This window comes from Ceratina calcarata, unplaced genomic scaffold (assembly GCF_001652005.2).
Source record: "Ceratina calcarata isolate Rehan_Ccalc_2016 unplaced genomic scaffold, ASM165200v1 scaffold153.2, whole genome shotgun sequence".
In the NCBI taxonomy this organism is placed as follows: domain Eukaryota; kingdom Metazoa; phylum Arthropoda; class Insecta; order Hymenoptera; family Apidae; genus Ceratina; species Ceratina calcarata.
This window is the reverse complement of record NW_017136529.1, coordinates 229,627-251,732: the sequence shown is the minus strand read 5'-3', so window position 1 is coordinate 251,732 and position 22,106 is coordinate 229,627. Positions and strand designations below refer to the sequence as shown.

Here is a 22,106-nt window from a genome sequence, read left to right as displayed (position 1 = left end):
GTCCGGGATGTGGAACGGTGCGAATTCCACAGAAGATTCTGACGACACCAAAATTATGGAACGACAGGACACGGAAACGGTTAGGTGTCATTCATTCATAGGACGTGGCAAAAGCCGCGGGTGGTCGATTTAGAGGAGACACGTGTCTGTGTTTGTAGGAATCCGAAGATCATTACACGGCGCAAAAGTATCAGGACGTTCGCCGGAAACAGGCGGAGTCGTATCACGATCTGGAGCACAAGTGTTGCTCCAAGTGCAATCAATTGTGTTATGAGTTCGAATCACCGGAGCTGGGGAGAAGGCGCTCGAGAAGAGCGAAGGATCAGCTGCAGCACTGTCCCTCCTGCCACTGCCCGCCCGAGACGATAAAGTACTCGATCGGGAGAACGAAGTAATAAAAAGAAACGCGTTTAATAATGAAATAGAGGCGACGAAGTCAGAACGATTCCTTTCGCCTAGCTATCCGAAAAACATGGATGCGGTTTTGAACGAATACGAAGACTTTTTGATAGATCCGACGAGTCGGCCGTTCAAGAAATCGCAGAGCTATCAGCTGTCGCCGAGGCTTTGTCGGGTGTCGCAATGCGGCCACCCTGCGTACGGTCATCATCATTCGAGGAAGAGACAGACGAGTAGTCATCGACGACAATGCAGGAACGAACAGGATCCGACGCTCTCTATCATGAAGAGCATATTGCACTCGAGTGCGAACGACACCAGCTACGAATATCCGCGTTCCGTGAGGAACAGGAAAGATGGTTGGAGAAACGATCAAGTAACACAGTTTCTGCTCTCTCGTCTTTTAATAGACTTCGCGAGGACTAACGCGCGTTTGTAAAACACAGATAATGTCAGGAATCACAGGGGCCGTGGAAATGGATCGCGACGGGGACAAGTATACGCAGCAGAAGAGGGAACAGATCCTGAAGCCGAGACAGCAGGTCGACGCTATGAACAAGTTGAACGAGAGATACGAGTTGGGTGACTACGAGGACGACGACTGCTTGTACACCAGAGGCCGATTGAGATTCGACTTCGAGGAAGAGAAAAAGAAGCAAGCGCGGAAGAAGGCTGAGAATTCGCCGAATCGACACTCGATCTTAAAAACGTGCAGCGCGCACTCCTCGTCGAGGATAAAAAACGAGGATTCGGTGAGAGACCTCTTCCTCTAGTTTAAGAAGGAATCTCTTATCAATCTTCTTTTCTCTCTGCCGTCAAAGCTCAAAAGTGAGATTATCGATCCGAGCGAGTTTCCGAAAGACGAAGAGAGTTTGCCGAAGGAAACGGAGAATCGATTGGTGAAACCGAGTCAACGATCGACTCGACAGACTGAGAACTCTCCTTGCAGGCCGGATAAGGAACCGGCGGGCAACAGGGAAGAAGTCAGAGACGACTCGTTGTCCGACCTGGCCGTGAAAGACGAGGAACAAGAAACGTCCCACAGGAAGAACATTTACGCGGGTGGCGATCTCGACGTGGATCTCCACACCACTAAAAGTTACATTCTCGGTCTCATCGACAAAGTCCTCAACAAAAAGCTTTCGTCTTCGTCGGATCAGCAAAAGGTCTCGCTCGATCCTCAGTTAATCATTACGAGAAATAAGACTCGTTCATTCTGATGAAATTTCAGAACGCGGATTCGAATCGAGGATTAACGACGGAGCAAGGCATTTACATAGAAATAAGGCGTGCGTTGCAGAGCGATCTGTGCGAACCGAGCGCCGAGGATCTGTTGAGCCAGTCGAAATTGAACGTAGATTATATAAAGCATCTGAAGGATCTCAGGTGGGAGCGTATGAATCATATTCAGAACGAGCTGAGGGAACTGGTGAAAATTCAAAAGTTTTTGGACACGTACTCGCCGAGGCAATCGATGTCCGCGTTTCAGTCGCACTCGGCTGCGGTCGAGCAGCGGATCGAGGACAGGCAGCAACAGCAATACGAGGAGAAACAGAATTTAGGAAGCATCTCTTGAACATCTCGAATTTCCAACAAATCGTGGCAATTTATCGTGATTGTACAGTTGAACATCGTCGAATAAACGATTCGAGGCTGTATACACGCATATATGTATGTACATACATGTACGTCGGAAAGTAAATTCCTCGTACGTCTCATAGTTAATTACTATCCAATCTCGTTCGACACCACACACAAGTATGCACGCACGATATAAGATAAAATAAATATATTTTCTCTCTATAAACATACTAAAATACTTGCTGACGTTGAAACGATCGTCCATAAAATCGATCGGACTTCCCGATCCTAATTTCTTCCAAACGCTTCGAATCTCCGAAATATATACAGATCTACGCGAGATCAAAATCTCGTGTTGTCCGGCATCTTGACGAAGTACGCGACCTTGTCTTCGGCCACCCGATAATTGTGAATCCACCTGGACCCTTTCCTGAGACTCCCGTCGATCCCGTCTCTCCATACTCCCGCGGGCAGATAAATCTCTCTCTGCCTGCTTCCGGAATAGAGAACCGGTGCTACTATGAGTTCCTCTCCCACGGAAAACTCGTCGACGACCACGTGGCATGCTGGGTCCGCCGGGTCCAGCATCCACAACGGACGTATTATCGGCAGGCCGGTGTCGAGCGTCTCCTTCGCGTATTTCTTCAGCAACGGCGTCACTGTTTTCTGACGCAACGTGGTCAGCCTCTTGGCTATGTCCAACACGGACTCGTCCGAGTATTTGCTGGGTAGATGAGTGAACCGTATCACCGGCAGAAACGTCGAGAGTTGCAGCCATCGGATGTACAACTCTTTGTCCGGTAGGCTCACCTCGAAGTCGTTATCGGGATTATTGTCGGACATGGGGAGTGCCACGTCGCCGCCGACGGCGCCCGGCATGATGAACGGGTAGCCGATCATGCCGTAAGTCAAGACCGTCGGGATCACCGTCTTGATGGCTTTCCAAGAGGAAGGGAAGGCCGGAAGGGAGACGAAGACCGGTGGTCTGGGTCTGGAAATCGCGCCCGAGACGCCGATCACTGGCACGGATCCCAGGATCGATTTCGTGAATATCGTCTTGTAATGGTCAGGATTGGTCAGCGGCTGCTCGCACTTGTAATAGTGCGGCACGTCTTGCGCCGTGCCTAAATCAAGATAGAACGAGTCCACGTGGTATTTCATGATCAAGCTCTCGAGTTTGGACTGGAGCCAAGGCAAAGTTTTGTTATTGGTAATATCCAGCACGCCGACGCTGTTACTCTGTTTATACCTGCGGACGGAATTTATTATTGCAACTGAAACGCGAGATGAACGAGCGTTCGGTTTACCTCGTCAGAGCCGGTATCCTCGGATCGCTTCCTCTCTCGGATATTAGCAATCGGTTCGTGACAGCGTCTCGGAAGTTCACGGATTCCGTGGATATGAACGGCTGGATGGAGAACACGATCCTGAACCCTCGACGGTGGATGATGTTGATCGTCTCCTCCATTCGCGGGAACCGTTCTTCGTCCAGGATGAAATCGCCCGGGCTGGGTTGCCACTCCTCGCTCAACAGAACGTGGCCTTGCCGTAAGAAGCCCAGAGCTATCACGTCTTCGGTATAATTGTAGACCGCGGCTTCGCTGGTCGGAGAGATCTGCCAGACCGGCTCCGAGAGCAACGAATGAACCGCTTGAAGCTCGTTCGGCTTCAGACCGTCCCACAAGGACTTCTCGGCCATGGAGGAGTGCAAATGCTTCATGTTGTCCGTCGCGCAGATCGTGTAATTCAGCTGCGGCAACGGCGTCCTGTGATTGATGTACGCGAAGGAGTCGTGCTTCGCTTGCAGACAGAAGTTGTTGCTCCTGTTCACGTTGATCGACACGTATAGGGGCGTTTCCGGGTCGATCAGTATCGTGGCGCCCTTCGAATTCAAGAAGTATCTCTTGAGAACGTTGCCGAAAGGATGTTTGGTGATGTCACCGGTGATGAACGGACTCGACTCGAGACGTCCGCGCTCGAGAGGATACGGCATGTTCTGAACCTGACCTCCGCCGTACCAATGGCCCCTCTTCGGGGACCAGTCGAAGCAATCTTGCGGGTTGTAATAAGGGCTGAGACTCTGCCAAGTGACGTGATAGCAGTGCATGTCTGGATGTTGAGTGTGGCCGAGGTACAAGCGAGCCTGTTGAAGCCATTCGAGGCAGACGGAGTCCTGTTTCTGATGGTGAGGCAGGCACGGGAAGACGCCCGTGTCCGCGGCTATCCCTTCTCCGAGTCGCGCCGCGATCACCTCGGCCCCGGTGCTGCTGTACACGTGCATCACCCTCTCGTTCTTGTTGAACCTGTACAAACGATCCCGAACTTGTCTCTCGCTTCGAAACGTCGAAGTTTCAACACTCACCTGAACTTATCGAAATAAGCACGCTGAAGAACGTGTTGCGTGTAATAAATGTGGGCGAACCCCACGAGGAAGACCACGCAGAGGAACAGCATCCCGACGAAAGCCCGAAGTCTGGGAGCAGTGATCGAGTTACGAAAGGGAACCGGAGCACTAATCGTGCAGGTACTCACCGGTAATCGGCATTTTGCCTCTTTTTACTGCTGCGCAGTGCGTGCGGTATGGACAGCTGTAGCTTCTCCTTGAGCAGACTGCTGATGCTGTTGACGCTCGTTATCGTCGAGTTCACGCTCTGACCCCCCGAGAGCTCCATCGGGTCGTTCCCCAGCTTCTGGTTTACCATCGGGGACACGACTCTGCTCTTCCTTCGCGGAGGTGCTTGCAACGGTACTCTGTATGCGTGCGACACGAAATGTACTTTTGACGAATCACGGGGAAAGCACCATTCTCCACGTCGCTTACCTCTGGAGAGACATGGCGTTCCCAATATCGTATCGCGGGATCATGTTTGGACTTTAATCGAGACCGTCAGAACTGACTCGAACACTGACGTCTACGGATCATTAACGACGGGAATCCGAACGGTACATCTTTTGGGGAAACGTTCGTGTCTCGCGATGCGACGCAGACGCTAATTATGCAGAAACGTGTTTTCTCACGGGAAGGATACGACGCAGGAAACTTATAGCGGTCAACACCGACTGGGCTCGGTTTAAACGATAGCGAGACTGGCGAGCAGAGCGCGATAACCCGGTACCGATACGGGTAGAGAAGGTCGTATGATCCACCGCGCGTACGACTCTCCGTAGAACGGACGATATCGACGGTTCGAGTCCCGTTTTTGTTATTTCCTATTTTTAAACCGCGGACGGGAGAAGGACTTACTTGGCCAGCTCTTCGTCGTTCGCTTCTTCCTCGGTTTCCGAACCGAGCGGACTTCCATTGGGCGTGGAACCGCTGTTGCTGAACGTCACGCTGCTGCTCTCCTCGCTCTCCGATCTCGTGAATTTCGAGGCGGTTCCCTGCCAAAGTACCTCATTCGTATTACCCGCGGCATGGAATCCAATGAATTTTTCTGTCTTCGATCGCCGAGCGAAAATTGAGACGCTCGAAGTTTTCACAGTCTGCGCTCGATTTTACGCAAGATCAAATCGAACGGCTATTAAAACCACTACGCGACGCGAAGCGACGAACGACACTACGCTGTAGACAGTTGCCTACTCGCTACACACACGATCTCACGTATCTCAGGTTGATACACGTAAACATTATGTAATCGCTGAGAAATCGTGTTTTTTCATGGCCGAACGATTATGTATTCAGTACTCGATAAACGAATCGCGAATTCTTCCTCCTCCTACTACTACTACTACTACTACTACACCGTCTACGATCTTTTACCTTCTGCCTGTCGATACGTAGATTCTCCATCTCGTCCAGATTACCGGGCATCGAGATGCTCGTTTTGCGTATTCGCGCCGCGGAGAATTTCGCGGTCTCCTCGGGGCGCCTCGCTTGTTGTTCCGTTTTCCCGTCGTTCGCAATTTCCGTGGAATCCGTAATTGCACGTGCAACAGGTGCGTTACCTCTCGGCTCTTTCGAGGCGTCTGAAAAATCGTTCCCTTCGTTCCATTCACATTGTTCGCGCGTTTCGGTACCATCGTCGTCGATGTCTTTTTGTCTTTCGTTACAATTGTCAAAATCGCGTTTACACGTTAACCTGCGCATTGATCTCATTACGAGAAATCGTCTAATAATCCGAAAAGATGTGCGACTGTCCGGAGAACGAGAAGACCGGTGACAAGGATGACCCGAAGACTGTGACGCTTTTCCGAAAATGTCCAAAGCTTTATCGTCCCGGGCAAGACATAGCCGAACCGGCGCCCTGCGACAAGATTTCGGATAAGGACGTGTGGGAGCCCGTCGATTCTTCGCAGTCCGACCTTGGAATCACGGTCTGCTGTTCGCCAAAGGGATCCAGCGTGGACAGTTACGGGAGTTCCGAGAAAATTGTAATTCGAAAATAATCATGTATATCCTCGGTCGTCGCGTACACGTCTTTTATTGGATAAGAAAATTTTATTCGTGAAACAGTACAAGTTCGTGAGTCCTCGCGAGTGCGAGTGTCTCGGAGAGGCCGAGGAAGTCCACTGGAAGCCACCGGTGTTTAGGTTCGAGCCGTGCGTCGAGGAGGAGGAGATCGAAGACAGACCGGACATAGAGTGCACGTTGATGATCATAAAGCCGGAGGCGATGATTTACAGGAAGCAGATCGAGCGACGCGTGTTCGAAGAAGGTTTCGAGATCTATCAGACCCGATGGCTACAACTGACACCGGAACAGGTCTCCGAGTTCTACTCAGATAAGTACGGGCAGATGAACTTCGCGCATCTCGTCGCCTACATGGCCTCCGGTCCCGTGATCGTTCACGTTCTGGCGAAGCGGCACGCGATACAGGAATGGAGATTAGTCATGGGACCGACGAAAGTAATTCGTACGAATCTACCACGATAGAAACGAACGGAACTTTGGTAATATTTTGAAACAGGTCGCGGAAGCCCGGTTGTATTATCCCGACAGCATAAGAGCGAAGTACGGGAGGAGAGGCGAGGATTTTAAGAACGCCGTTCACGGGAGCAATTCGCGGGAAGAGGCTGAGAGAGAGATTCATTTCTTCTTTCCTGAACGTACGACATTTATAGAGTTCAAGGCGAACGGAATTATGAAACTGGTTCGTCTGTTTCAGTCGTGATCGAGCCGTTGTTGAAGAACGAAGCTGCGTCTGATTTTCTGTGGGAGGTGATCAATCCCGTCCTCGTGGAAGCATTGTCGATGGTAATACACGTAATTCGTTCTCTCAAATTATGCACGCTTCGCGATTATCTTATTTGACAGTGTTGCAAAATGAAGCCCGCGGATCCTGTCCTGTGGCTGGCCAACTGGCTGATAATGAACAACCCTAATAAACCGAAATTGCCTCACGAGCTAGCAATGATTCCCACGTAAACATCGTTTCCCTCTCTTTCTTTTACACTTTTTCGTACAATTTCTTAAATAAACCGAATACTGTTTTCTCACCTACTGTGTTCGCTTCCCTCTGAAATTCGCGTAGTCGGCATGGCGTCCTTCTCCTGTGCGTGCCACTCGTCAAAACAGGACTGTACCTTCGAACACAACGCGCCTGTCGATACAATTTCATTTATTCCTCTGTCAATGGAAGTGAGATTTCGAGGACTCGCGATACCTTGAGGTGACTAAATTCTGCACGACGTTCACCAGTTGTTCGTCCTCGAAGAACCCGTGGCCGAGAGTTTCCCCCAATTTGCAACGCTTCTCCTGAACGTTCCCCACGTCGTCCACCACGGAGTTCCCTTGCTCCGTACGTTCGTCTTGCGTCGAGTCAGAATTCCGCAAATAATTCACGCTGGGCAAATATGGTCGACGATGATTTACTTCTGACTCCCAAGTAGAGCTCCTGCACCGAAAAGATCAACTCATCCTTTCCCCGTTTCGCTGAGAAATCGATCGCGAACGTGAATCGCGATTGCGTTCTACCTAGGACGTTCCTCGTTCACGAAACGCACTCTTGCAGCCGTTCCAGCGCTCTGCCCGTGATCGAAATCGTCGCACGTGATTTCCGGCACTGTCGCGTTGATTAATCCATTGCCGGCTGGAATTGTTCGCTCGTCCCCGTTTCTCCTCCTCTCGTCGTTCTCTACCCTCTTCGGTTCCTCCGACGTCCTCGGCGAGGAGGAACGTGCGCTCAACGACCTTCGACAAACGGCGGGCGTTACGTTTCGAGGAACCAGACCTCTTCGCTGGTACCGAGTTCGTCCAAGTTCTACCGTTCAACGGGAGTAGATTTATTACCTGGAAGATTGCCAAGGATCCACCCAACCAGCGGTGCTCGTTTCTACGTTCGAGTGAGGATCTAGAACGACGCTGTGAGCGGGTTTGTACCAAGGCGAGGGGATCCTTACTAATCTACCGGGAGACACGGACTCCTGGCCACTGTTCCCGTTTTGTCGAGACGCGGACGGTAGAATCGACAAAGAGACACCTCGTCGTTCTGCCAGTCCGACTGGGTCGACACTGGCCACTCTGACGTCCCAGGGATCGACGATGGAGAGTAATACTTTCTGCGCAAACGGAACAAGGACGGAGAGAGACAGGACGGAAGAAGAGAAGAGGGGCGATCGAGAAAAGTAGGAGCTGGTCAGTTAAGCTTGATTAAAGTTACGTTCCGTCGAATTAAACCCGAGGAAGATCGCGACCAGTCAAGTTCAATGGTTTACGGCGGAGAAAACCCACCGAACGGGAACCGGCTGAAACGTCTCTGTGTAAAAACGGATTTAAACATCGCGACTGGGATCTGTTGATCGCGTAATCAGCCACTCGGACGAGCTGGTTAACAATGAATCAGATTACGGTATTTGTACTCGATTAATCATTGCATGCAGTGATACGACGTTTGACATGCACAGGATTCTGTGTGTCGGAATTACGTAACGTAAGTCGACGGTGTCTGCTAGTCACGCGCGCCGTGTATCGTGTTTTTCTGTTCCTGATTTCGAATCGAATTTCAAACTCTTCAGCCTTCGTAGCGTAGAGGCGATTGTCATGGATAACGTTGAGCAAACGATAAGTTTGAACAAAACCTAATCGCATGTTTGGTAAGGGCAAATATTAAGCTCGGAGCACACAGGGAGTGAACGCGGCATGGTAAATCGGGGATTTGCGTGTTGCATTTGTTCGCAAATATATTTGCGAGCCATGGTAGACGTCGGTATTATCAAGGGGACCGTATCTTGTTTACGGTCGACGGTGCAACGGACACGATCCCAAACAGAACGGGACAATAGACCGATTAAAAGAACTGTGCAAAGATCGTGCGCGTTCATTTAAATCTGCTAACAAGTCGTATTCGTAGTCCTAGTTCGGCCCTCGTTATCGTTCCCGATTAAAACGACCATTGCTCATTTCGCAAACAGTGAGACTGTCCCAATTAAATTTCAATTAGTATAGAGTTTAACTAAAGCGTTCTCGTGTATAGAATGCTGTGCTTGTTACCGAACGAAATCGCAATTAAAAAAGCATTAAAGGTTCAAAAGAACTGTCTGAATGAATAACGCGTCTTTTGTACGCTGGTCGTTGTTTCGTTCGAATCTTAAAGACTTCGCATCTCTCGCGAAACGAATGAGAAAATGATTCTCGATGATCTCATTCCCCTGGTCGATCCGTTCGCGCGTGGAAACATGAAATCGGGTTAATAGCAGTAAAAAGATGACTTTCGACTTCGAAAGGAAATGTCGCGACGAGTTCTTCGCTTTTCCTCGCTTTCATATTTTAACTGTAAAAAATATCGCTGTATTTCCGTACCGCGAAATCAGTTTTTCACAGTGGGGCTCGATTCGGAAAAAATCTGTTTCGGATTCGATTCAGAAAAAAATCAGAGTTTGTTCAATGTTCCTTCGATGTACGATTTTAATACTAAACCTACCGATATTTTATATATTCCTATTTCTACCGAAATTCTGGTGGTCGTTTCTTTTTCTTTCTTTTCCAGTTGATTATAGATAATACAGAATTTAACATAGACAATAAGACAGAAAATAATTATCATGTAATAATTAAATAATATAATAAAAAATAATCTCAAAAGTGGTGATTCGCCGCTCTGGTAGGTTTAGTGTTAACAAGCACAGAGTTCAAGTTGGCTCGCGGCTGGACGAGTCACGCGGTAACTGATATCTTCGTGAATCGGACGGGCGAGGCGAAAGACGATGAATAAATAAGCTATTAACTGCAATAATTATACGCGTTTATAGTGTTTAACGCCGATTTCTTAGAAATAGGAAAAAGATGAACGAATCCTTTGACGTCAAATAGTTTCACGCTTTTCGATGTAAGCGATGCCTATCTAATTTTCTCGCATTTTGCAGACCACTGTCAAGTACGTACCTACTTATTCAACGAAGATTGATACCGTTCGGCTCGATCCGAGGCTACTTTAAAAACGATGGTGTACATCGAGGCGATAGAACAGCGTTAAAGTTGTATAACACTTCGATTTGTTGCCGCAAATAATTTCCACTGAATTTTTACTACTTAATTTCGAAGTCGCGTACGTTCGTCTAACGTGAAACATAGTTTCGTACAAGGAAAAACGTCAACCGGTTTAGCCGAAGTTTTCTGAACGAAAGTTATTGCAAACGGTTGATAGTACGGTAAATAATAGAACGTGACTGAAGTTACAGAAACGACTCGACTTCTTATCACTGGAAAAGCTAGCCGCGTTTTTACCGGAAAACTGTTATCGATCTCCTCGAATCCCGCGAACGATCGTCAAACAAACGATCGAAGAGAGTAGAGAACGAAAAGTAAAATCGATTACTTACCTTCTGCCCGGTGGACCTCTTCCGCTTCCTCTTCAGTCTCTCCATTATTTAAAACCGATCTTCTCGACTCAGTTTACAATTATTTAACCGCGGACGGAGATTAGGCGAGAGAGCCTCCACCTTCGTGGACAGGTAGTTTTAGACTGATCTTCAGTTCCTTATATCGGCATCGGGAACCACTTAGCGATATCTTCCGAGACCGCGTTCGATGTATCGGTAACGCGGACCACACATGCACAGTCTGCATATACTTATACGCTCGTGTTCGCTCGCTGACAATTACACATAGAGAGACAAAGAGACCGCACATTCGTGCTTGTGTACGTGCAATAGATATGTCCCTCTTTTCCGCCCACGGACGAACGATATCGATAAATCCTGCGAGCGACCAAATCGGAGCGCGTGTGCAAACGTGTTTACGCCTCGGTGTTCATCCGATCGCAGACACCGGTAACTACACGGCTTCTCATCTTCCGGAGAACGGAGTTCTGCCACAGACGATGATTTCTCGCGAAACTATCGTCACGTTCATCTCTACAAACACGATTTTTACTCATTAACAGAAGTATCATTTTTCGAACGCGGATAACAATTATTTGAACGTATTTATGAGTATCGATTCGAAACGAGAGACGCGATACGTTTCCGAATAGCGAATGCATTCCGGAACTGTGGAACGTGCAATATTCGAAAACTGGACGTACGCTGCGCAAAATCGCGAAACAATTTATTACGTAAGCGATATTATGCGGCGCAACATGAAATCTGTTAAATTATAGAAGTGGAGTTATGTCGCGTAAGGATCGCCAGGATTTGCCTAGACAGGAGCAAAAAGAATAGAAGGAATTTATTGTGTTCTCTGCAGTTTGTTTTATTTTCCCCCGATTCTTAATAAGATGACTCGTAAAACAAATCGAATAATGCCAAACGCTAATCCGAAATATCAGTTTTACAATAAAATTCCAACTGATATTACACGGCAACGATAACGACGTTTCAATTGGAGCATTTCTCATTACAGGCTACGATTATAGACAATAGTTTAATTAACGCCTAAGGAGTTAATCGTAATGATATGATCTTACCGTAACGATAATTAAATTAAACTAGCTATAATTCGTCATCCAATTCGACAGGTTTTTTTTAACGTGCTCACGACATGAAGTAATCAATAATTATACACGCTGTACTCGTTTCTCTTACAGTCCTTTCACACGATGCGGTTTTTTGATCGATTCGGTAATTTCACCGAATCGATAATAACCGAAAGCAGCGTCCAAATATTTTTCAATTTTCATTACACATTCCTAACTTCCAAATTAATGGTTTCAGTGTGAAAGAAGTTATAGTGTGAAATAGCATTTACTGTAATAGCTTGTTTCACATTACGACGAATGATTCATTCTCTATCTCAATTATTGGTCTTGTATATATTATAGATACATAATGTCATACATGTGTGAACGCTGCTTTCGGTATTATCGATTCGATGAAATTACCGAACCGGCCAAAAAACCGCATCGCGTGGAAGGGCTGTGAACTAACAAACGGATAAACTTGCTTCCGATACAAAAATACTATTGGCCCGCAATAAATAAGTATATTTTGCGCCTAAACGAAATGAACCGTCCGAATGCGATATAAATAAGTGTACGCGGTAACAAACGTCGATAAAATTTAGCGGACAAATCGTTTAAGAATTTTAAAAACTGGCGCATCGGAGCGACACGGCTTGGACGTACATACTTATTCCCTCCTCCTGTTACTATACATAATTACGTATCTCTAATTTCTCTTCGAAAATATCTTACCATTGATCATCTAGTTAACACGACGACGATAGAACGTCGTCAAAAAATATCGCGCGTTCACTCTGAATCACGCTAAATCGGCCGAGAGACTTCGCATAGTAATTATTTATGTAATTACTTCATCGATTAATGGAATAATACCTACATCACAAAAAGACACATGAGAATCTTACAACGGTTTTCTGCCAATCGATGCGACCTTCGGCTACAATCTATCTATGGCATTTTATAATACTTGCTCGATACTTAGTGCGTTCCGATTTTGCTCGCCGTAAACTTAAAGTAGAAAATATTGTACGGAAGTGTCGTTCGAATCCGGAGAAAAATGGGGGGGTGTATCGTTCCGATGATAGATCGTATTGACGAAGATACGATTCGAGCTGAGAAACCGAAGGCCCACCTTCGTCCCCGTGCAGAGAGCGTGTCTCATCGTTTCCCACGGATACATGTGTATACGATTATTGAGAGGACGATATTTGTCTTCCGTTTTCAACTGCTCGATACGTGGAACGGATACAAGCAGATCTGTTTCTCAGATACTTTTTAACGTGTATCTAATCCTAATTAGATAGTTCGGTGTTCTGTGGCGGATCGGCGCGTGGCGAGGCGTGAGAGCGACGAGATCTTTCGTGTTCGTCGGTCAACGGAATACTGCGTATTCGAATAATATGTATTTAAATAAAAAAAAAGGTACTCGTCGCTCTTACGGCGCGCCGATCGCGCGTTCTTAATACTACTACCAAACGTTAACTCCGACTCGTTCTCAACCGCCCGGCCACTCCTGCTTCAAAATCACACACGGATTCATTTCGAATAAAGTTTAAAAACATTAACGATAATTATACATCTATCTCTATAATTATTATAATTATTATCTGCCGAGGCTTCTCTCTCCTTGTTGGACCAGCGAATCGTTCGGAACAGAGTTCTCGTGACCGAATCGGATGAGACGAGGAAACGAAGATGTAACGACGAACGAGTTCCGAAAGACTCGCTGTTTCTTGACATCAGACCAAGATATCTCCCGGCTCTAAACGTTCTTACTCGCGTAGGTACATATGTATAACTGTTTCATTCTTATTATCACCGTCTTAACAACGTCACTGACAATGAGTATTAATCTGTGTGTTCTTCCCCGTCCTTATGGCGCACTACCGGTCTCTTTCTCAACGTTTTACATGTAACATTTAGGATCCTAACGTTCGCCTTCGAGATATTTAAGTTCGTGAACGTACCTCGTATTTCAGTGGAGGTGGCAATGAAGCGTTGGAATTCAACAATGGTTTTAAACCCGGCTACGAGTTTCGCGAGTGTTCGATCATCGTTTGCACACTATCGACGAGAGAACAGATCTCAGTTTTCATTTTTCATATCTCTGCCTCCGCGATAGGAAAAATATAGTCTCAGAAAAGATGATTCTAACGTTCGTTCTCTCCATCCCTTTATTACGCATTACGCGAGCGACATGGCAGGAGATGGAAGCGTCGCAACGATTCTACGAACATGTAAATGTATAGGTACGAGCTATAGTTTGTAAATGAAAAGGGTGTCGCGTGTAAACTAGCGTAAAGTAAATCGATCACTTAAGTTTAAGCGATAATACTTGCTGGTTAAGTCCGTCTACTAGTACAAATTGAAAAGTACGAAAGTTCGCAGTATCTATTTAGGCTAGTAAAGAGGAACGTCTCGTGTGATTTAATAATTCAATCGAGATTCAAATGATGCGTATGTTCTGTACGCGACGAGCGGTAGGCCAAAAGATACAACTAGATTCGTCTATGCTGATACGACGACAGTGTCTCATCCGGAGAGTAATACGATTACTTGTTTTCTGCGCTTCAACTGAAGTATCATAATCTATGATACACGAGTGCCGTCGACGTAGAGTTGCCCAACGATGCGTTTTCTGATACATTTACTACTTCCTCTGGATAGCAAGCGAAATAAAATAAAAAGCGTAACGATGCGCCGTTCGAACGGACGGGTTCCGCGCGAAGCCACGCACCGCGAGCTAATCGAAGCAAGAGTTTGATATGATCAGGGTGCTTTTACCGATTTTTGAGTCGCCTTAAAAAAGTAATCCTAATCGAAATGTTCTTGCTATATAGTAAAGACCAGTGAAACGATACATCTTTGCTATTATGCACCAAAAACACATGTTCAACGTGGAGCGTTACCTCATTCTCCTGGATCGTCCCACTTCGCTTCCTCGGCTATTCGATCGAAGCAATCCGACAGAAACGTGTACTGCGAATAGAATGATAATATCGTTCTATCGTAAATCACCCGAGAACAGTTTAACCAAACCGTAGAAGGAATTGTATAAACGAGAAGAAGAAACAGCGCGACAATATTTAAAATGCATCATCTCGAGCAAACAGACTGTTGACCCATCGGATGAAGCATAGTTGCGCGATATCAAAAATGAGTCATCGGAAATTAGAGGTTCAGAATATGGAGAGAAATAATTTCAGCACCAACGACAGAGGCACAAGGTACTTACGTAAGGTGTGAAGAGCTTGAGCCAACGCGGTGGCCGGTTGTCCTGACGCGTGTACTGGAAGCAAAACGCCATTCCCTCGTCGTCGACCTCCCACCGCGTGACGGTGTTCCATTGGAACTCGACGACCTGAGACTCCAAAGTGCCGTCCTCCTTCGCCGCGTGCAGCTTGAACGCACCTGCACCGACAGCAGGAACGACGTGACCCTCCTTCCTCGAGTCGCACGCGCAGTGCGGGAACACGATGTCGCCGTAGCCGCTCAACTCCTTCGCCAGCTTCAGGTACTGCGGACAGAAATAATACGCGCACGGCTATAGCTTCGACGTTACCAAGAAATAAAACGTGCGTCGCGTACCTCGTGTTTCCTCGACGCGTCCTGCAGCGCTTTCAATTGGTACAGTCTTTCGCCGGCCGTGATGTGCCCTCTGTTCACCTCGTCCACCGTCTGCCAGAAGATCCAGGTCGACGCCTGCTCGCTCAGCGGTCTGTTCAGGTGAAAGAGCCACCTTCGGACCGCGAGGCACGTTACGCTGGCAGTCGAATAGTTTTGCACGTACAACGTGTGAGGGTGCTCGTGGGGTTGTAATTTCCGTTCTGAAAAATCGAATTAAGAATTTCGCACACTGATATCTTCGTTTCAAAAGCAAAGATAGCGAGCGATATCGAATTACGCACCGAAATTGTACTCGACGATCTCGAAGAGGTAAAAGTATTTGGCCGTTTCCGCGTCTAAGCCGACTCTGCTGCAGACAGCGTCGTAAACGTTAGCGGCGGACGCGGCTTTGGCGACCGTGACGGTGACGACCTCGCGATCCGGCAGGAGAACTTTTAAGTCGACGGCCGGCCCTTGATCCCCGTCCTCTTCGAGCCTGTCGGCCAGAAACTCCTGCATGATATCGCTCTCGGCGATCACTCGCACCGCGCAAACCTTCTCCAAATACTGCTCCAATCCGCGTCTCCGAGCGTCGAGCTGTAGCTCGCTCAATCTGCGTGTCATAGCATTCGGCATTTATTTATTAGAAGAACATGCGGTACACCGTGTGTGTCCGATCGATATCGAGTGCTAGGATAGATATCGTACTGGAATGGCCATTTGCCTGGTAGCTTCGGGAAGTTGAATCCGATGAATTCCTTCTTGAGGGCCATATGGAGCGCCGCGAATTCCCGATAACGTCGAGAGCACAAATGTCTGCCTGCCATGTGCACGTTGAAGACTACGTAGCGCTCGTGCTTCCTCTCGCGTACATGGTAATCCGGCACGCTAATGGGCAGCGATCGCTTCTCGCTATAGTCCACCGACGCGTAGCTGCGAAAATCCAACGATATCGCTCGATAAATTTCACGACACGATACTCTGTTCCATGGCTGATATTAAAAGACGTTTCTACCTTAGATCTTCGAATGGCTCGAGTTTCTCAGCTTCCTGCGGCGTGACGGAGATGACGGTCAACGTCAACACATCGCCGCCAGACTTGATCAGATCCACCACCTGCTTGTGAGTCGCCCCCTCGACGTTCACGTTATTTCTGTAACACAGACGAAACGTATTGTAGTTTCGCCATCGACGGATGCTGCCCGAATTTCCTTTTACCCAACGATCGTTTTGAACCGCGAGAGCCTGCGACTTTCCAGCCACTCGGATTGGATTGCCGTCATGTAACACGTCAACATCTCGCTGGCTTTATTGCCACGGGCGAACGGGAGCGATTAGACCGCGGTTTGATTCAACATACACGATTATTTGTTTATTACTTTCGGAAAATCCGTCAGCCAACTTCGACTTCCGAAGGAGGAGATTTAATGTAGACCGCCTTGGGATTCCACGCGTGAAAGGACAAGTTTTAGTGGCCGTGGAAAAAGGCAGGACTCCCGAGTCTCGATTCGCGATCTCCGCTCGAATCGAACGTTAACTCGCGTACTTTATACTTTTCCCTATCAGCCTCCGATTCCCCTCGACACAATTTTATTATCTTTGATTACGCAGCGAACCGAACTGACCAGAGTGCGCCTTATTGATAAAAAAAACATACGTTCCCATCACGATATCTGATTTGTGATCCTCTTAGTTCTCATTCGGTATCAATCGGATCAAAATCGCGACTCACCTCTAGGTACAATGCCTCTGAGTCATCGGGTAAGAAGAAACTTTGTCCCGTGCAACTTTTTTCACGCAAGTTGCCGTTCGACAAACTGACTATTTTTAATACCGACTTCTATTTTTACAGCGAACCCTTTTTTCCAGGCACGTCTTTTATTTGCTCCGAATGTTTATCGATGCAGTCGCGAAATCTCTGACACTAGATAATAGCAACAGCTATCGACCGACTGCTACAAAATACGGAATCATTCAAATTCCCATTAAGAAAATTCTCTAGACTAAACATTTATTTATTTTAACATTTCTCGGATATCCTACGTCATTCATCAATAAAGCATGTCTAGTTTAAGAGCGTCTTTGTCTTTTTTCATTTGAGACACTCTAGCAAACTGTGTGTCAGCAATTGAGGCCCTTTAAACAGGTACCATGACTCACAAAACCCGCGTGACTCTGATAACGATTTAAAGCGCCGGTCGATGTTCAATATTAGCGTTCCAAGAAAAGGGGACATCGATTCGCGGAGATAAATAGATAGCGATGATTCTTCTTATCTCGTCGTGGTTTAATCGTTCATTCACCTCCGAAATAGGAACAAGCGCTAGACATTTTCGAAGTTTCCTTTCATGGAACCATGGACACTCTCGTGGACGCTGATCGACGAAGCCGCGGACGTAATTGAAGAGAAAGCTGAGCTCGCAGCTCGCAGTAAATTCGCTGAATGAACGTTAACATCTCGTTCTCGATATACGCCGTCGAACCGAATCGTCGACGAGGCAACAGGGGATTCTGTAACAACGTTACGCGTAACAATTTTCCCGAAAGCACCGGTACGTCATGATCATCGGTGTCGTATTGATATTTACAGAATTCTGTGAAGGCCGATATCAAAAGCGACACGCGAAAACGGGTCGCGTACGCCCGCCTGAGAGCGTCTACCTTTGGTACATATTTACATTTAAAGATAGCACGTCGATATGTCAATTGAACGTTACGCTCAAACAGAAGTAAGATAATCAGCTTTCGCGGCAAGAAAAAGTCAGCTATCTATTAATAAGTTATTATCAGAGGTTGTCATAACAAGAAATAGTGTCGCTTTACTACAGACAATATCACTGACCTGATCAAGACGAAGAGACGTGACGTAGTATGAAGGAGGGAAATGAAACTTAAAAAAGAGTCCCTTCTTTTCGTACAAAGAGATCAGCGAAAGAACGTACGTTGATTAGATCTAATTACAGTGGTACAAAGAGTACGAGTAGCAACAATAAAACTGCAAGTTTCCATGGGAACTGAAAAGTAGCTATTACGATAATACTGTAGACATACGTACGTTCGATAGTCGTTTATTCTGAACGAAATATAACGAGCCTGAAATAGCTGCAAAACCATTGACGAATTAGCATTGGTTGCTATTCATTTATGCCTTCACAGCTGATTCATCGCTATCGTTAAGATACCACGCGTTTATCAGTTTCTGTTTAAAAGACACTAAGGTTTTCTTCGAGTTCCTCGGCGCACGTAATCGCGTCGTCGAAACGCGACTATTTCGCTCTAATTTAATATCGTGCCCTTGACGACTAAAAAAATCCATCCGCGAGATTGCCGGACATACGTATAACCACTTGTTAGAAGCCGCACAACGGCAAACCTTTTAGAAATGTCGATGCTTTCGTCCGATGAAACTGAGGCAGCTTCGTTTCGTGCGTAAACGAGGAAAGAATCTCGACAAATGATAATTAAGCAATTAACAATCCAGTCGGATGGGATGTTGACCCGTTGCGTGCGAACGAGATAATTCGTCTCCGCGGTTTCTACGAATCGTTTACGATTACAAACAAGAAGTAAGATTCGGGTGCGATCGAGGATACGAGGCTACGAATTCCATGAATTTTCTCCCGTTAAGTTTGAGGATGCACCGCGTGAATAACATTAACTAGCCGAACGAGCTTGCGATACCGTTACACGATCGGGAGAATCGTCGGAGAGAACTCGCACGCCGTACGTACATCTTCCTCCTTCTCTCTCGGTATTACACCGTTAATTACACGGCACGAATACGTTTCGGAACGATCAATTCGCAATTCAAATACACCCGAGTGTAATTTACTCTCCGCTCTGTAATCGGATCGGAGCGACAGCTGTTTCACGTCGAAAATTATTTTAATACCTCTTTAAAAACGAACTCCAGCGCGTAGTTCCCTCCGTTGATCTTTCATCCGTCCAGAATTTATTACATATTCTATTTGTTAATTACATACACGTCGACAACAAGCTTAGGTGTTGTCGTAATAATAACTAAAAAGACAGGGATTCACCGAATTGGCGGTGATCGACGATCTCGTGGAATCAACGTCGATGGATAGGACCGATAACGCTCGGCGGAAGTGTTACTCGTTACCGGTGTGACAAGACTCGCACGTGTACCATTAATGACATATCATTCGAATTATTATATAAAACGTGTTCAAATATTCAATAATTAAGATCCTGTAAAAAGGAGACGATAAATGAAACGTATCTAGCGACGAATAGCAGACAAATAGATTCATGTAATTGGGATCGGTCTGACGGATCAAGTAATAGAAATCGTTCTATCACAACGTACGTACTTTGAACGAAGCCAGCACGTGCGTACGTAAAATGGGATATCGAAAAGAATGAGACTGCGGTACGTTTTCTTTGGAAATATAGTGATCGACGCTTACTACATATACGATAACACTGCATCGAAATGGACTGACGGTTTTAATTACCGCCGGTAAATCGAATTAACACGAAAATCGACCGGAAGAAAGGTCAAACGATTCCGATAGCTCTTCGTTTATACCTGTGGTACAAGTGTTTCTTTCTCGGAACACGATACTCCAAAAAATGCGGATAAAGCACGATTTAGAAATCACTGCCAAAAGGGAATGAAAGGAGGGAATCATGTATTCGCAAACACAAACTTCGTCGAAAGCTTATGGCACCTTACCTAACGTCAAATCGATTGAAACTAGTTCCAGCAATGGTATCGATAAAACTTAAAGATCGGCATAAAAATAAATGGTAATAGGAGTTTGATCGTTGAATCTAGCGAACAGTGCTAAATTCTTTCCGATCGGCGTTTGCGTTTTGTTCGAATACAGAGTTGGTAAATGTTATCGCAAAGTAGCCGGTAGGAGATGGTTTTCTACTATTACAATTAGACGTAAGAAACGGTAAGAGGAGGTTCTCGTTTGACAGGTAGGCACGCAGTGGTCAGCGGAAAGAGAGAGAGAAAACGGAGAGCGGTGGCTAAGTCTGGGAGAGCTGAAGGATACGAAAAAATGTTGGAAGAAAAAGTGTTTCGGGAGGTACTCACACTTCGAGTATGCGGTCGCCTTTTCGCACGCCGGCTTTCTCGGCAGCACCCCGGGGTAGCACGGCGCTGACATGCTGAAGCGGCGCGTACAGTTCCCCGTTGATGCTTCTTAGTTGTCCACCCTCGCTGACCTGACCGCGTACATTGAACCCGAAACCAGTCTCGGTTTTGTAAATTGTGACGCACCTCGGTCCCTGCCCGATCGGATTCGCCTGGTTTACCGGGTGCTGCGGCACGCGTCCGTTAGTGATCATCGTCACGCTCGCGTTCTTTGCTACGTCCTCGCTCGCGGCTGGCAAACGCTGCACCTCCGACTCGCAGTCCGCCATCTTACTCTGTGGCCTCCCATTGATCTTCTTTCGTTAGAGGATCTACCGCGAGACTGCGCCCCTGTATCTACTCTCGTCGTGTACCCTCCTCTCCTACACCTACGCTCCGTTACTCCACTCGGTTCTGGAACCCATCGTTAGAGGGACGTCTTTCAAATCAATTATTGCCGCCAATGTTCGTCGACGGATCTCAAATTTCGAAATGCAATCCTTTTGCTTTATTTCCTTTCGCCTACGCGACAAATAAATTATTTATAATTCGAGGGTTTCAGAGATGATAGAAACAAATGCCATTTATATCTGCAATATATTAAATAATTATTAGATACATTTATGTGCGATAGTTACTTTAAAGTCACGTCACTCGTATGTACAATTTTTCGTCTCTCCTTAGATTAAATCTCTATTCTTCGTAACGTCTTAGTACGTTTTACATTTTATTCGTAAAGTTAACTGGATAAACGACAAGGATCGCGTTCAATTTATACAGCAGAAAATAATCGTATCTTTTTATATCGACCTCTCGTTACAATCTTATTCCGCGTCACGACTTCCTCTCGTAGTTTCCTTCTTTCTATCAGACAAATACCAAACGGATACTTGGCGATTACTCGTAAAGTCCATCTTAAATCGAGAGAACAATGCGACTTAGCGATTACGAAATGCAGAATTAGAATACAATACAATGAAGAACAGAGAAAACGTTGATCCGCGAACATTCAATTCTGGATCATAATACTGTTGAATCGATTATTAGTTTAACTTATTTATACCCTCGGTTTTCGGTAATGCGCAAGGGAAATTATATCCTAAAAGGGTCTACAGTACGAGTTACGTACTCGCCCGAATGTTTTACAAAAGGAAACTTTGGTACCTGCTGATGCGGTTTCATTCGTTTTCGTTTGCGCATTTATCCGTGTTTACCGAACAGTGGAGAATAGACACGCACGCAAAAATTGCTATAAAATCACGCATTACATTCATCCTCGATGAGAAAGAGAAAGAGATGAGAAACATCGAACTGGAATTTTCGTTCCCTTCAAAGAAAATTGTAACTAGATGAAACCTCCGTGTCCACAGATCGTGCTCGTTCGGATGAATGAAACTGAGTAAAATCAAAGAAACACTGAATTAAATGAAACGTGCACTTCGTATTTTCAACACGTTCTTAGCAATGCAATCCTGGGAACACGGAGGTTCAACTTGACGAACGTGTGCGTATATGTATGTATGTAATACATACGATGGTATACGATACGTACATGCATACATATACATACTATGTAC

At 46.4% G+C, this 22,106-nt stretch overlaps 4 protein-coding genes across 5 annotated transcripts; 2 read left to right on the top strand and 2 right to left on the bottom strand.

Annotated features, from left to right (window-relative positions):
• Window positions 1-7: 7 nt before the first annotated feature.
• On the top strand, window positions 8-1,975 carry LOC108632279 (uncharacterized). Its single transcript, XM_026819538.1, has 6 exons — window positions 8-79; window positions 159-391; window positions 460-775; window positions 846-1,151; window positions 1,221-1,565; window positions 1,631-1,975. Exons 1-6 carry the CDS (start codon window positions 8-10, stop codon window positions 1,973-1,975), a joined length of 1,617 nt encoding a protein of 538 aa, XP_026675339.1.
• A 10-nt stretch (window positions 1,976-1,985) lies between these two features.
• Window positions 1,986-11,482, bottom strand: LOC108632276 (myogenesis-regulating glycosidase). Of its 2 annotated transcripts, XM_018036731.2 has the most exons (11): window positions 10,738-11,482; window positions 8,210-8,478; window positions 7,895-8,110; window positions 7,584-7,814; window positions 7,418-7,503; window positions 5,741-5,946; window positions 5,225-5,361; window positions 4,513-4,731; window positions 4,343-4,453; window positions 3,288-4,283; window positions 1,986-3,229 (listed from the first exon to the last, which is right to left on the bottom strand). In XM_018036731.2, the coding sequence occupies exons 1-11, from the start codon at window positions 10,780-10,782 to the stop codon at window positions 2,323-2,325; spliced, it is 3,423 nt and encodes a 1,140-aa protein (XP_017892220.1). In that variant the 5' UTR covers window positions 10,783-11,482; the 3' UTR covers window positions 1,986-2,322. The 2 variants fall into 2 exon arrangements, with proteins under 2 accessions (XP_017892220.1, XP_026675374.1); XM_026819573.1 differs by lacking the exons at window positions 5,225-5,361; window positions 5,741-5,946; window positions 7,418-7,503; ... (2 more) ...; window positions 8,210-8,478; window positions 10,738-11,482 and adding an exon at window positions 4,802-5,218.
• LOC108632278 (nucleoside diphosphate kinase homolog 5) lies at window positions 6,060-7,410 on the top strand. The gene is made up of 5 exons (XM_026819574.1): window positions 6,060-6,351; window positions 6,434-6,826; window positions 6,888-7,026; window positions 7,086-7,174; window positions 7,235-7,410. Exons 1-5 carry the CDS (start codon window positions 6,106-6,108, stop codon window positions 7,343-7,345), a joined length of 978 nt encoding a protein of 325 aa, XP_026675375.1. The 5' UTR covers window positions 6,060-6,105; the 3' UTR covers window positions 7,346-7,410.
• Window positions 11,483-11,583: 101 nt separating the features above from the next.
• Window positions 11,584-20,895, bottom strand: Snx27 (sorting nexin 27). The gene is made up of 7 exons (XM_018036733.2): window positions 20,491-20,895; window positions 16,438-16,575; window positions 16,131-16,355; window positions 15,725-16,035; window positions 15,405-15,643; window positions 15,052-15,333; window positions 11,584-14,795 (listed from the first exon to the last, which is right to left on the bottom strand). Exons 1-7 carry the CDS (start codon window positions 20,817-20,819, stop codon window positions 14,727-14,729), a joined length of 1,593 nt encoding a protein of 530 aa, XP_017892222.1. The 5' UTR covers window positions 20,820-20,895; the 3' UTR covers window positions 11,584-14,726.
• Between the last annotated feature and the right edge of the window lie 1,211 nt (window positions 20,896-22,106).